Source organism: Crotalus tigris, unplaced genomic scaffold, assembly GCF_016545835.1.
Source record: "Crotalus tigris isolate CLP2741 ecotype Arizona unplaced genomic scaffold, ASM1654583v1 scf7180000020888.614114, whole genome shotgun sequence".
NCBI classification, from domain to species: Eukaryota; Metazoa; Chordata; class Lepidosauria; order Squamata; family Viperidae; genus Crotalus; species Crotalus tigris.
Genome location: NW_024098239.1, coordinates 568,386 through 580,914, shown reverse-complemented (window position 1 = coordinate 580,914; position 12,529 = coordinate 568,386). Strand labels below are relative to the sequence as shown.

The window sequence follows — 12,529 nt, the reverse complement described above, 5'->3', positions numbered from 1 at the left end:
TGCACTCGATCCTGCTGGCCTGATGCCAAATGGGCAGTTTGGCTGCCCCCTCACCCCACTGAGTGCCACCACCATTCACAGCAGCATGCAATCATAATTTGCCTGCCGCATTCCCCCCCCCCCAGATCTTTCTCTCTCACGTAACCTGTCACCAATCGCATTCCCCTCACACCCTTCCCAGAGCCATCCTTGCCACCTGCCACCCGATTGGCTAGCAGCTCCTTGTCCCATCAAGTGAAAGACCTGGGACAAATGGCGTCTGGGCGAATGGGTCGGGCCGAAGGGCCAGGGGTAGAGGGCCAGGGAGAAGGGCTGGGGGAGGGCCAGCAGAGGAGGAATGGGCTGAGGCAGGTGGCTGGGGGCAAAGTGGGCTAGACCCGTTTTGTCAGTCTTTCCTCAATTGAGGAAAGCAGATTGCTGGACTTTAGAGGTGAGTTCTCCTCAGTTTTTCCTCTCTGGTGAGGAGACAGTTATGCAAACATTCAACAACCATTTAAAGGCTTAAAGGATGAGCAAAGTTTCCCTTAATTTGAAGGAAGGGCAGTAAGTTTAAGCCAACGTGGATGTAGTATGTATCAATAATGGGCCCTTGGCAACCCCCGCGAAGGTGGCCTGAGTAGTCCTGGACCCTGGTGTGGACTCTAGGAATGCAGGGGGATCCCTTGGCTCCTCTGCCAGATCCCCCCACCCCCCCCATCCCATTGCTATCTGGCATTTCCCATGAGTGGAATACCTGCGGAGAAGAACATTCTCCCCCTCCCTTGGCTTTTTCATGCAGTGCAACTATTGGAAACGGCTTAGCCCTGCCAAGCCCAGGCTAGGGACTAGTGGTTTGAACTCAGAAAGGGGGGGGAGAGAATCTGCTAAGGCCCTCAGGGGTGGGGGCAGAGTGTCCCAGGAGCAGAGCCCACCACAAGGAGAGATTGCAAAACCTTGAAACAACATGTCACAGATGAGGAATAAAGATAAACAGACCCCAGCGGCAAGCTTAATGATTAACTGGGTAACGGCTTCTTTCACTTGGATGCCCTTTGCTTTCCATCTAGGGCAAAAGGCAGCATCTGCCTGGCTATGGGAGCACGGGAAAAGTCTGGGCTCAGTGGTGAGGGAGCCAAGGGGGGCAATGTCCCCAGGGCCCTCTGCTGTGCGCAAGGGCCACCCAGAGAATCTGACCTGCTCAGCAACATGGGTGAAAACTGAGGTCCTTATGGGAACCGGGAGGCACACAAATGTCAGAAACAGATGCGTGGTGGCTATTTGGGAGGGGGCAGCACAGGAAGGACTCCTTGCCCAGCATCCTTCTCTTCCTTCCAATCCAGGCTCAGGATGAGGCCCCTCTGACCCGCTTGCATGCTGGTCACAGCATCACACCATTTGTAACACCCTGTTGCAACTCGTCCACTTCACAGGGATCTCCCCCCCCCCGTCTCCCGTGGCCGCTCAGTTTCCGACCACGAAAGCCACGGACTTCCTCTGGGTGGTCTGGAGAACCTCTTTTGCAGGGAAGCCTTTGTGGCTGTTTTCTCTCCATGGACAAACTGGGGCTGGTTTGGGGGGAAAGTCTCTGAGCCTTCTCCCTTGGCAGCCTCCTGCCCTGCCCTTCCCTGACAAAACGCCCGGGGCACCAGGAGAGCGATGCCATGGGGAGCAATTGGCACAATCCAGATTGGGGAGGTGTCTCCAGGTCCTTCTTTGTATCTGCAGGAACACCCTTCCTTCAAGACCCCCTGGGTTCAAAGAGGGAGTCCCCCAATTGCACGGCCCTGGGATGCCAAGGCCACCCTACTTCCTTCGCCCTTTGGCAGGCAGAAGATGCCGAAGCCAGCTTTCCCTCACCTGGCTGGGATGCGCCTGCGACTCCCCCTCTCCCTGCCCGCCCCGTACTTCCCCAGCCGGCCCTGCCCCAGAGCAGGTGGCTCCCGGCCAGGGTAAGCAGTGAGCAAACAGCCGAGGAGGGTGCCTCCTCCTCCTCCTCCTTCTCCCAAGGTGCTCAGGAAAGCAGAGCAGCCTCTCCCGGCACTCACAGTGCGCTCACGGCTGGCTCTCCTCTGCACGGCTCTCCCACCATGTCCAGCCACCCCACCAACCTGAGAGTGAAGCTGCCCCTGCTCTGCGCTCTCCTGCAGCTGGCAACTGTCCTCCTATTCGCCTTTTTCGTCCAGTACGACAGCCACACCAGCCCCCGGCTGTGGCACGAGGAGATGCAGCTGCATAGCAAAGACCCTCTGGACAATGACTTCTATCCCCGCTACCCAAGTGAGTATCTCCTGTGCAGGAGACGCCCTCCTGCCAGGGCGCCCTGTGGCGGGTCCAACCAGAGAGACCACTGGGAGCACAGGAGGAATGAGGGCCCAGGAAAACGCCCCTCTTTCCGAAATCTGGGGCACCGTGCCCCTCCTGCCTAGGATGAGCCATGACCCTCCCCCAAAGGCTCCCCATCTCCTCTCCAGAGCTTAGAGCTCTTGCCTCAGTTTTGTTTCTGGGGGGGGGGAGGAAATCAAAGCTTTGGAAATTGTCTGTGGATCCCTTCTCTCTCAGTGCAAAGTGGCATCTGTGATCAATCCTCCCCCAGGGAATTGTGGAAGTTACCATTGCCTCAAGATGCTTTTTGAGTGGTATTTTTGAGTTAAGTCCTGGTTTCTTGTTTGCCTTTGATTTCCTACAGATGCCTTTCACAACTTCCCAGTCACACCTGGGGCCTCCTGGTGGTCTCCATCCATATTACTTGCTTAACTTTGGGGAGGCACCCAAGACTGACTACTGCCTCCATTTAGAAACCACAGTTTATGGATGTGTTTATGCACCTCACTTAAAAAACCCACTAAATCTTGATTCAGTCACATCATTTTTGTAACAGGCATTGAGGCAGAAAAGGAAGAAAAGGCTGGAGACAGAAAAGCTGCCTTAGGATCACCAGCATTAGCAAACAAGTTTCCCAAAGTTAGACCAACGGAGCCATGATTTGATCAGGTCATGAGCACACTCACAAAATGGCTGCCAGAGAGGCAGCTGATTTCTGCCCCTCCCAACACACCCAACTTTGCCTTTTGGGGAGGAAGTAAGCAGATGCCCAAAGGGGCCCCGGCTTGTGGTTCCAGCCCAGTATGCCTGTGCTGGCCTTGGGTCCAGCGGGATCCGTTCTTCCTATCTGGGGATCCGGCTGATCCTACCCAGCCCCTCCCAGAAGGACACGCCACTCTTTCCTCCTCCCGGTCTGTCCCTGCTGGCTCTGGCTGCGCCGGGATGCCAAAGAGCCCTGCTGGGTCCAACCCCAGCATCTGTCCATCCACTGGAAGTTTTACTTCTCCTGGTGGGTAGCAAGAGCCAGAGAGAGGCTGCCCCTTCCCCAGGCTGTGTCTGCAAGACATCCTGTACAGGTTTATCCGGCCCCTCTGTAGAAAGGCCAGCAGATCTTGTGTGGGAAAGTTCCATGGGCTGATTACCTGGAGTTTAAGCATAACTTTTGTTTGACAGCTGGTTTGGGAGACAGAAAAAGAATTCTCCCTCTGCATTTTCTTCTTCCCATTGCTTTGTTCTTCATCTAAAAGGCCCCAGATTGGATGGCCATTTCTCGTTGAGGACACATTGGTTGTCCCTTTGGCAACCATCAGCACTTTGACCCACAGTTGCTGGCATCTCCCCTCCAGCTCTTCCCCTGGATAGTTAAGGCAGCCCAGTCCTGAGCAGCAGAGATGCAACGGGGTGAGGCGCTCCAGGTTTCTCAACCTTGGGAACTTAAAGATCTGTGGACTTCAGCTCCACAGTTCCCCAGCCAGCTATGTTGCCTGGGGAATTCTGGGAACTGAAGTCCACACATCTTCCCAAGGTTGAGAAACCCTGCTCTACCCTGACCTGAACAAAACCTCATTTCTTTCACACCACAAATAGTTTGACCTCCACCATTGCTAGTTCCTTAATTGGCAAAGGCCAATTATGACTATATTAGGAATTATAAAATCTGATTTCACATAAGCCTGGTTTAGGGTTAAACTTAGGAGGAGCTGGCGAATCCCACAAGCCACCACCCATGCTGGCTACAGCGCCCCTGAGATGGGTCTGCGCTGGGCCAGCCAAGAGCAGCTGCAGCACAGCCTTACCTGCCGAGCTGTTTACAGACTCTGCCCTGCAGCTGATGCACACACTCGCTCTTATCAGCCTGAAGCCAATTACAGCATGCAGCTGCCGCCCGGCTCCATTGCAACCCTGGAGCCCGGCTGGAGAGGTAAAGCTAAGCAGGAAGTCAGGCAGGAGTTTGACTGTCAGACCAGGCTCAGCCGGTGCCGGCAGCCCCTCAGCGTGGAGACCCCGGAGCTTTTCTTCCGCTGACCTGACCCCTTCCCCTCCTACAGGCTTTCAAGACGTCCACGCCATGGTTTTCCTTGGCTTTGGCTTCCTGATGACCTTCCTGAAACGCTACAGCTTCGGTGGAGTGGCTTTCAATTTTCTGATCGCTGCCTTTGCCCTCCAGTGGTCTGTCCTCATCCAGGGATTTTTCCACACCTTTCACGATGGCAAAATCCACGTGGGAATAGAAAGGTGAGCAAGCGAGGTTTGGCCTCCTCGAGCCTGCAAAAGAGGGGGTTTTAGCCTAAGCAGGGCAGCAGACGGACAGGAAGAGGGAGCTGAGTGGGGGCTGGCACGGCCCTCTGCAGCTGGGCCACTTGCCTGAAACTCAGCCTCAGCCTCTTGTGGACTTGAGAGACTCCCTCGTCCAGACACAGGCTGCCCAATCTGCAGCGTGTGGTTAAAAAAAGCCCAAGTGTGCCATGAAGCTCCCCATCTGAATTTGTTTGACCATCACTGCAGACACCAATTCCAATCAAGGTGTGGCACTAGCAACCAAGATCAAAATCAAGCAAGCGTAGCGTGAAGACAGTCAGCAGCTCACACAAGGGAGTCCCTGTCGCTGATAGTAGATGATAGCTCAGGGGTTGGATTCAAAGCTCTTTTGGCCTCCTGGCGGATAAGTGCTGCCCATTGCCTGCCATCTTGACCTCAGAGCTGCCCCCGACCAGACCTTGAGAGGGGCTTCATCTGGGATTAGGGATTTAGGGAGGGGTCCTGTGTCAAGCCAGAAGACCTGTAGCTCCAGATTCGCCTGCCGTGTCCAGCACAGCCCACCCTGGCAACCTGTGGCTTCACCCTGCTCTATCGTTGCCTTCGTCTCCTGCTCAGCCTGGGCAGCGTTGGGTCCCCCTTTGAGCGGGAAGGCTGGGGAAGCCACTCTCTCCCCGCTTCAGCCCACAACCTCCCCGTACCTGGTGGTGTTTTTTCACGCATTTTAAGTGCAGGTTCTTTGGCAATCCTTACTCAAACACAGTCAGGATGAATGGGAGAAGGGAACTCTCCTGCTAGCCCTTTCTCCCCTGCCCTATCTTCTTGCCAGCATGATCAACGCAGACTTCTGCGCCGGGTCCGTCCTCGTCTCCTTTGGGGCGCTGCTGGGCAAGACAAGCCCTGTTCAGCTGCTGCTGATGGCTGGGCTGGGAGTCACCCTCTTCGGCCTCAATGAGTACATCTTGCTGAGCATCCTTCAGGTGAGCTACTGGGCTCCCCTGGAGGGGATGGGCCCAGAGCAAGGAACTGTAATACAAAATTACTCAGAAACTGCGTTCGCACATCCATTTAGATCCCAAAACAAGGTTATGTAATTTGTCAGGCATGGGAAACCAACAACGACGTATGGAAATGCTGAAAGCAGTTTCTTATTGCTTTTTGGCCTAAATAGACAGAATCTTGCTGGACTAAAGCACACTCTGCGTAACTTTCTGATAGAGGCTGTGAAGAATTAGGGAGGACAGTTCTGCACCACAGGACTGATTCAAGGCTTATGATCTTCTTTACGCTCCATCTTGCCACTCAGTGCCAGATCCCATCACTGTTATTTACATAATGTGCAACGCTCCTGATAGGTTTTTGCTTGACTCTTCAGCCCCAAAGAATGTGCTTCCTCTCCCCCACCCACTCACATCACCCATTTCTCAGTGAAAGGGGGAGCTGCAGGAGGTCTCTTGGAATACCTGTGTCTTCTAGCAGATTGTGTCTTCACCTTGGCCCCATTTCCCTCTGCATAGGGCCCAGGACGGCCATCTTCCAGGCATCAGGCAGACCCCAGTCTTCATCCACACCTTAAACATCACACAGATGCTCCATCATCAGATCTCACTGGACCCTCTTAGCCTGGACCCTTTCTTTTGCCCAGGCATTTGGACCAGGAGATTCAGTGAACTCTGTGAGGATGTGGCTTTTGGTTTCTGAGGTTGTGCTTTTTATCAGGGGGACATGGCTATGCTGGGAGCCACTGCTGCGAGATGAACAGCTCTACAAATAATTGAAATAAATAAATAAATAAACACATCTCCAAATAAAGAATTGTGGGAGTAAAGATTGATTACATTCCTGGGAGGTGCCTTGTAGGAGGCAGTTGATTTTAAATGACTTCAGAAGTTGTTGGTGCTGAAAAATATGCTGGCCACATGCAGGTATTGCTTCCTCCTGTCTGGCTCAGGTAAAGGATGCCGGGGGCTCTATGACCATCCATACTTTTGGGGCCTACTTCGGGCTGATGGTGTCCCGGGTTCTTTTCCGACCCCACCTGGACAAGAGCCGGCAGCGGGAAGGCTCCGCCTACCACTCGGACCTCTTTGCTATGATTGGTGAGGCTCCCCAAGGGGTTGCTGGGCTTTGTGCCTTTAGGAGAGCAGCTGGATCCGAAGAGGGTCCAGTGGGCAGAGCAAGTATGTCGAGGGGGGCTAAGCGGGTCTTTTATGGTTTTGGAAGAACCAGCTGGAGCTTTCTAGGTTTGCTTATAATTATCTTCAACCTCACTTGGTCAGGTTACAATTTCTTTGAATACTCCATTAAATTGCTAATTTTTAGCAATTGTTCAACAAAAATCCAAGGGAAGCATAAGGTCTGCAGTAAACGGTCTGAGGGTAGACATCACCTTGGACTATGAATTATCCACTCTGAATTATGGAGAGTTTATTGGTTTCTAGTACATTATGACTGCACAAGACCATCCCTTCCCCGGGGAGTGCACATATTTATTAACCTGTAAGCCCCTCTCGGAAACTGGAGGACCCTTAAGCGGAAGAGCTGCTTTGCCCCTTTCGAGGGTTGGGGGCACAGAAATCATATCTCCCTGTGCCCCTGGCAGGCACTCTCTTCCTGTGGGTCTTCTGGCCCAGTTTCAACTCAGCAGTAACCGCCCACGGGGATGACCAGCAGCGGACAGTGATGAACACCTACTTCTCCTTGGCATCCAGCACCCTCACCACCTTTGCCATCTCCGCTCTGGTGAACCGCGGAGGCCAGCTGGACATGGTGAGGAAGCCCATGCTCTCGTCTTGAGGCAGCTCTGTTCTCAGAGGGAGGGTCTGGTTTGTGGCCCCAGATGTTGGGGGGGCAAGATTGCAGATCATTGAAGCCAGGGATGTGTGCGCATGGCTTTGCCAGATTCTGTAGCAGCTCCTCTGGTTTAAAAGCCAAAGGGGGCAGGATGGGGGGTGGACATCTCTTCCATTACACTAACCGATATTTTCTGCTGTGGTTTACAGGATATTAACTACAGGGAACATCAACATTATTTTATTCCGTGTGTGTGTGTGTGTGTGTGTGTGTGTGTGTGTGTATAAAAACTCCAGACAGTGAACATACCTAGTAATCCTGTCTCCTACTTTCCCATTTTATTTTATTAATACTGTATTTTATCATTTACTGAATGGAATTGAATTTTAAGTTAAAGGTATGCAAAATGAGATTGGAATTCATTCACTTCTAGCTCCTGCCCCCAATTCCTGGGTCACTTCTATTTCCCCTCCCCCCTAGGTTCACATACAGAATGCCGCCCTGGCTGGCGGGGTGATCGTTGGCACTTCAGCCGAGATGGCGGTGACTCCTTTTGGGGCCCTGATCGCTGGGTGCATGGCTGGCCTGGTGGCCACCCTCGGCTTCAAGTTCCTCACGGTAGGCTTTCCCAAATGCCTGAGCCAGGCTTTGCCTGCAGTCTCTTCGGGTCTCCGGAAGAAGCCTCTTCTTCCAAAGGAGCCGATTCGGCAGCAGAGCGCAGAAGGGGAGATGGGCAGGGACCGGGTGCCAGCCAGGCAAGGAGGAGGCTCCCCTCCCGAGAGGCCCAGTTCTCAGCATGGCTGAAAGGCTTCCTGCCCCAAAGCGCAGGGTCCTCTTTCTCTCTCTTGCACAGCCCATCCTGGCTGCCAGGCTGAAAATCCAGGACACCTGCGGGATACACAACCTGCATGGGATGCCCGGCGTGCTCGGTGGCCTCCTTGGTGCCCTAGTGGCCGCTCTGGCAACCCCAGATGACTACGGAGAAGGGTGAGTGGCACTGGGGGGTGAGGCAGAGGGTTAGGACTAGGGAGGTACAGCTCCCTGCCTCCCTGCCTGGCTCTCTTCCCAAAAGAAGCCTTGCCACGGTGGTGGTCTGCCAGGGCTGTGCTGGCTCACGGGGCCGTCTTGCTTCCGTAGAATGGCTGACGTCTTCCCCCTTGTGGCCTCTGGGCAACGCACCTCCGTCAGACAGTCTCTCTTCCAGTTGCTGGGCCTGCTGGTCTCCCTGGGCATGGCCCTGATCGGTGGCAGCCTGGTAGGTGAGTGGGGGGCAGGGCAGACAAGCACCCCTGCAGCTCTTTTCACTCTCTTCATCCTGGTTTCCACAGGGACATTTTTCAGCTTGGGAGTCTCCTGCGACCTCGGAAGGGAGTCAGATGCGGGCCCCAGACCTGCACCACTGCAAGGGGCTTGAGAAGCAGTCCTGACATTTTTATTTATTTATTAAATGTATATGCCTCCCATCTTACTATCAGGCAACTCTGAGCAGCTTACAACATCATAAAAACAAGAATATAAAAACCATAAAAACCTTAACATTAACAAAAATTGGGTAAAGTAGGAACTGGTACATGGATGGCATGGAGGTGGGATCTTCTCCTTAGTCCACTAGCCATGGGTCACCCCAGTGAGGTGGAGTAGGCAGAAACAGGTTTTGAGGCAATTTTGGGAGGCTAAGAGGGTGGGGCGGATCTCACCTTGAATGGCTTGATGTTCCAAAAGATAGAATCCACCGCAGAAAAAGCTCTTCCTCTGGACCCCCCAGCCAAGTTCCTGGATTAACAGGGTTGGTATGCTGGCATGAGTGGGTGGGCCAATCCCATTTTGAAGTGGGACTCCCAGGATAGGCCACCATAAGAAGCCCCCCCCCCATGCTGCAGATCCCCTGCTCCTTCTGGCTGGTCTCTCTTTTTTTTAGGGGCCGTCCTGAAGATGCGAAGCCTTGGGACACCCCCAGATGCTCTCTGCTTCGAGGATCAAATCTATTGGGAGGTATTTGAAGGCTTCCCTGGGGTCAAAGCCAGCTACTGCTTAGCCTGCATCCGATGCTGTGGATTCCCCTGAGACCAGAGGCTGATGGATGGATGGATGGATGGATGGATGGATGGATGGATGGATGGATGGGTTTTATAGCCTGCTTTTCTCTGGGACCTCACGGTGGAAGGGACATTCCCCCCCCCCCATCACATCCCAAGTAACTTAGCCAGCATCAATTCTCCCAGAATGAAACACAGGAGCTCTGCTAACACAACATGCTAGACTAAGCTAAAATGAGATTGGAAAAATTGTGATTCTGTTTATAGTCTAAGCTCATTGTATGAACAGAATGCAAATAAGCTTTGTTTTATTTAATGTGCTCTGTTAAGGGATCAGACCTATTGTTTTATTAACCTCAATCTGGGTGCAAACACAGCCACACGATTCAAGTTAGAAGAGAAAAGGAAAAATGGTGGCCATGCAGAGAGGCTGGGTGGTCCTGCTGAGGCTGTGGACCACGTTAGGTCAGTGTGGGCTGGAAGGGTCAGCTCAACCTCTGGAGGGCCAAAGACATCCTAGTTCGGTTCTTTTGGGAAGTACCAAAAGCTGGAGTCAAAAGAGGCTTTGAACTTGCATGCTTGCAGGCTGCCTGAAAGTTTTGTGTTCCAAGCATGGAGGACAGAGAGAAGGGGGGGGGGAAGATGCTATTCTCAGCCCCTCCCCTTTTGGCCTCACTTAGGTGCCTGAAGAACATCATGATGGCTTCCAGGGCGTGGAAGCTCTGAGCATAGAGGAGGCAGACAAAGCCACCCACGCCTGACAGGGTCGATCAGGGTTGCTCACATCACCATCATCACCATCACCACCAACCACCAAAAAAGCAGTCAGTCCAAACTATCAGGTTTTGCCTTGATGAAAGCAAGGAGGACTCTGTTGCTGGAGCAACAGCGTCTTCCAGGATTGGCCTCTGCCTGGAAATCCTGCAACTGCAGGAGATGATTTGCAATGACTTGGGTGCACCGGTTCAGAAGCACCGTCTTCCACCTGATTATTTCACAGGTTCTAGAGTTGTGCCATCAGCTACTAAAAAATATTCCGAGGCCAACAGCAGCCAATGTCATTTTTAAAGCTTGTTTTCTTTCACAACCACCCTTCAATTTACAGAATCCTATTTGCTTTTCAACATAGATTCCATACTGCAAATCAGAAATAGAACCAAATTCAGGTAGTCCTCAAGTTATCACCACAACTGAGCCCCAAATTTATGTTGCTGAGTGAAATATTTGTTAAGTGAATTTTGCCCCTTTTTATGACTTTTCTTCCCACGGTGAATCATTGCATTTGTTAAGTTAGTAACACGGTTGTTAAGTGAATTTGGCTTCCCCCATCGACTTTGCTTGTCAGAAGGTTGCAGAAGGGGATCATGTGACACCCCCACACACCCCCGGGACATGGCGACCGTCATGAATCGGACTCGCGGTATGACTGTATTATTTTATTGTTTTATGATTGTTTTAACTCTGTACGCCGCCCTGAGTCCTTTGGGATTGGGCGGCATATAAATAAAATTAAATACAAATGAATATAAACCATTTGCAAAGGATCTGAATTCTGATCATGTGAATTTTGACCATGCTGCAATGGTCGTTAAGTGTGAAAAACAGTCATAAGTCACTTTTTTCAGTGCCGTTGTAACTTTGAACGGTCACAAAATGAACCGTTGTAAGTCGAGAACTGCCTGCAACTGAGAGTGTGCAACAAGCAGCAACCTAGTAAAAGAAATGAATGATGAGACAATCTGGGCTTTCCTAAAGGTCACCGTCAAGAGGTGGTTATCAGACCCCCCTATTGGGGCTCCCACGGGGTCAGCAGCCAGTCTTTGGGGAAACATTGGGGGGGGTTTGCAATTTTTCAATATTTCACATATTGACAACATAAATAAAGTTAACTCAGTAAATGTTATGGAATTTGGCAATATAATAGCTGGAGAGCAAATAAAAGGCAAGATAAATGTATTTTACCTTAAGATATCTTCCTTTTGAAAACTTTTGACTTTTTTTCAGCTTGGCACTTTCAGCTGAAAAATTCTTTATCATGTTTCCAATACATTTTGAAAAATTGGGAGCCATTTTAACAATCATAACTGAAGTAATATATCAATGAAAGAATATTTGCACCAAAATTTTAAGCATGCTGTTTGAAGTAGTTAATATTAGTGTACTATTGATATTGCATATCAGGGCTTGTATCCAGATTATGCATTTGTCTAATCACACAAACTATAATTTGTTCACCTTCAGAATCAAATTCTATCAATAATTTAAAATTAAATTCTAATAAATATTAGACTGTTGTATTAAAACATTCTTTGAATTGTATTAAGATTATTCCATTAAGATTCTGTTAAGAGTCTATTGGCTAATGCAGTAACAACAATAACAATAATAGTAACAACAACAACCCCTGAAGGAGATTTCTGCATTTCCTTAAGTGCTGCCATGCCGGTGGTGCCTGAAGTGAAAGGTCTCAGTCCATTCTTGAGCCATCTTCTCGTAAGATTTCATTCTGGTTTTATTGACCCCCTCCCCCAAATCTTGAAATCCATACAAATTATGAAGCATCCACTGATTAACTCTACAACTTTAAAATGTTGCAGCCAATTGTGACAATCCAGGATTAAATCTGTTCTTGTACTTTCCCCAAATTTTCATTAAACGATTTATAATGTAGTTTTTTATTTTGTTAATTTTATCAAAGTATAAAATGCAAGGAAAAAAAGTGTAGAAAACTAAAAGAAGAGGGAGGAGGGAAAATGGGGGACAGTGTAAAGAAGAAAAGAAAAAAGGAAAAGGTACTGACTTCTGACTCACTTTAGCACAGTACAAGGTAACAACCCCCTTTATGGATTACTGCCTGTCGTGGCGAAGGGGCCTGTGTAACTCAGTGAAGCTATGAGCTATGCCATGCAGGGCCACCCAAGACAGACAGGTCATAGCAGAGAGTTCTGACAAACTGGAGAAGGAAATGGTAAACCACTCCAGTATCTTTGCCATGAAAACCCCATGGACAGTACTAAAAGGAAAAAAGATATGACGCTGGAAGATGAGCCCCTCAGGTCGGAAGGTGTCCAATATGCTACTGGGGAAGAGCAGAGGGCTAGTACTAGTAGCGCCAGAAAGAATGAAGCGACTGGGCCAAAGCC

The 12,529-nt window shown here is 50.7% G+C and overlaps 1 protein-coding gene across 1 annotated transcript; it reads left to right on the top strand.

The window, feature by feature from the left end:
• Positions 1 to 1,983: 1,983 nt before the first annotated feature.
• On the top strand, positions 1,984 to 12,056 carry RHBG (Rh family B glycoprotein). The gene is made up of 10 exons (XM_039368671.1): positions 1,984 to 2,256; positions 4,350 to 4,536; positions 5,387 to 5,537; positions 6,509 to 6,656; positions 7,160 to 7,326; positions 7,831 to 7,968; positions 8,204 to 8,337; positions 8,488 to 8,609; positions 9,269 to 9,342; positions 10,067 to 12,056. Exons 1-10 carry the CDS (start codon positions 2,067 to 2,069, stop codon positions 10,145 to 10,147), a joined length of 1,392 nt encoding a protein of 463 aa, XP_039224605.1. The 5' UTR covers positions 1,984 to 2,066; the 3' UTR covers positions 10,148 to 12,056.
• The last annotated feature ends 473 nt before the right edge of the window (positions 12,057 to 12,529 follow it).

Coding starts and splice junctions, on each gene's coding strand:
- RHBG (XM_039368671.1), top strand. CDS start 2,067: ATGTCCAGCCACCCCACCAACCTGAGAGTGAAGCTGCCCCTGCTCTGC. Junction 6,657..7,159: donor GGACCTCTTTGCTATGATTG/GTGAGGCTCCCC, acceptor TGCCCCTGGCAG/GCACTCTCTTCCTGTGGGTC. Junction 9,343..10,066: donor AGGATCAAATCTATTGGGAG/GTATTTGAAGGC, acceptor GGCCTCACTTAG/GTGCCTGAAGAACATCATGA.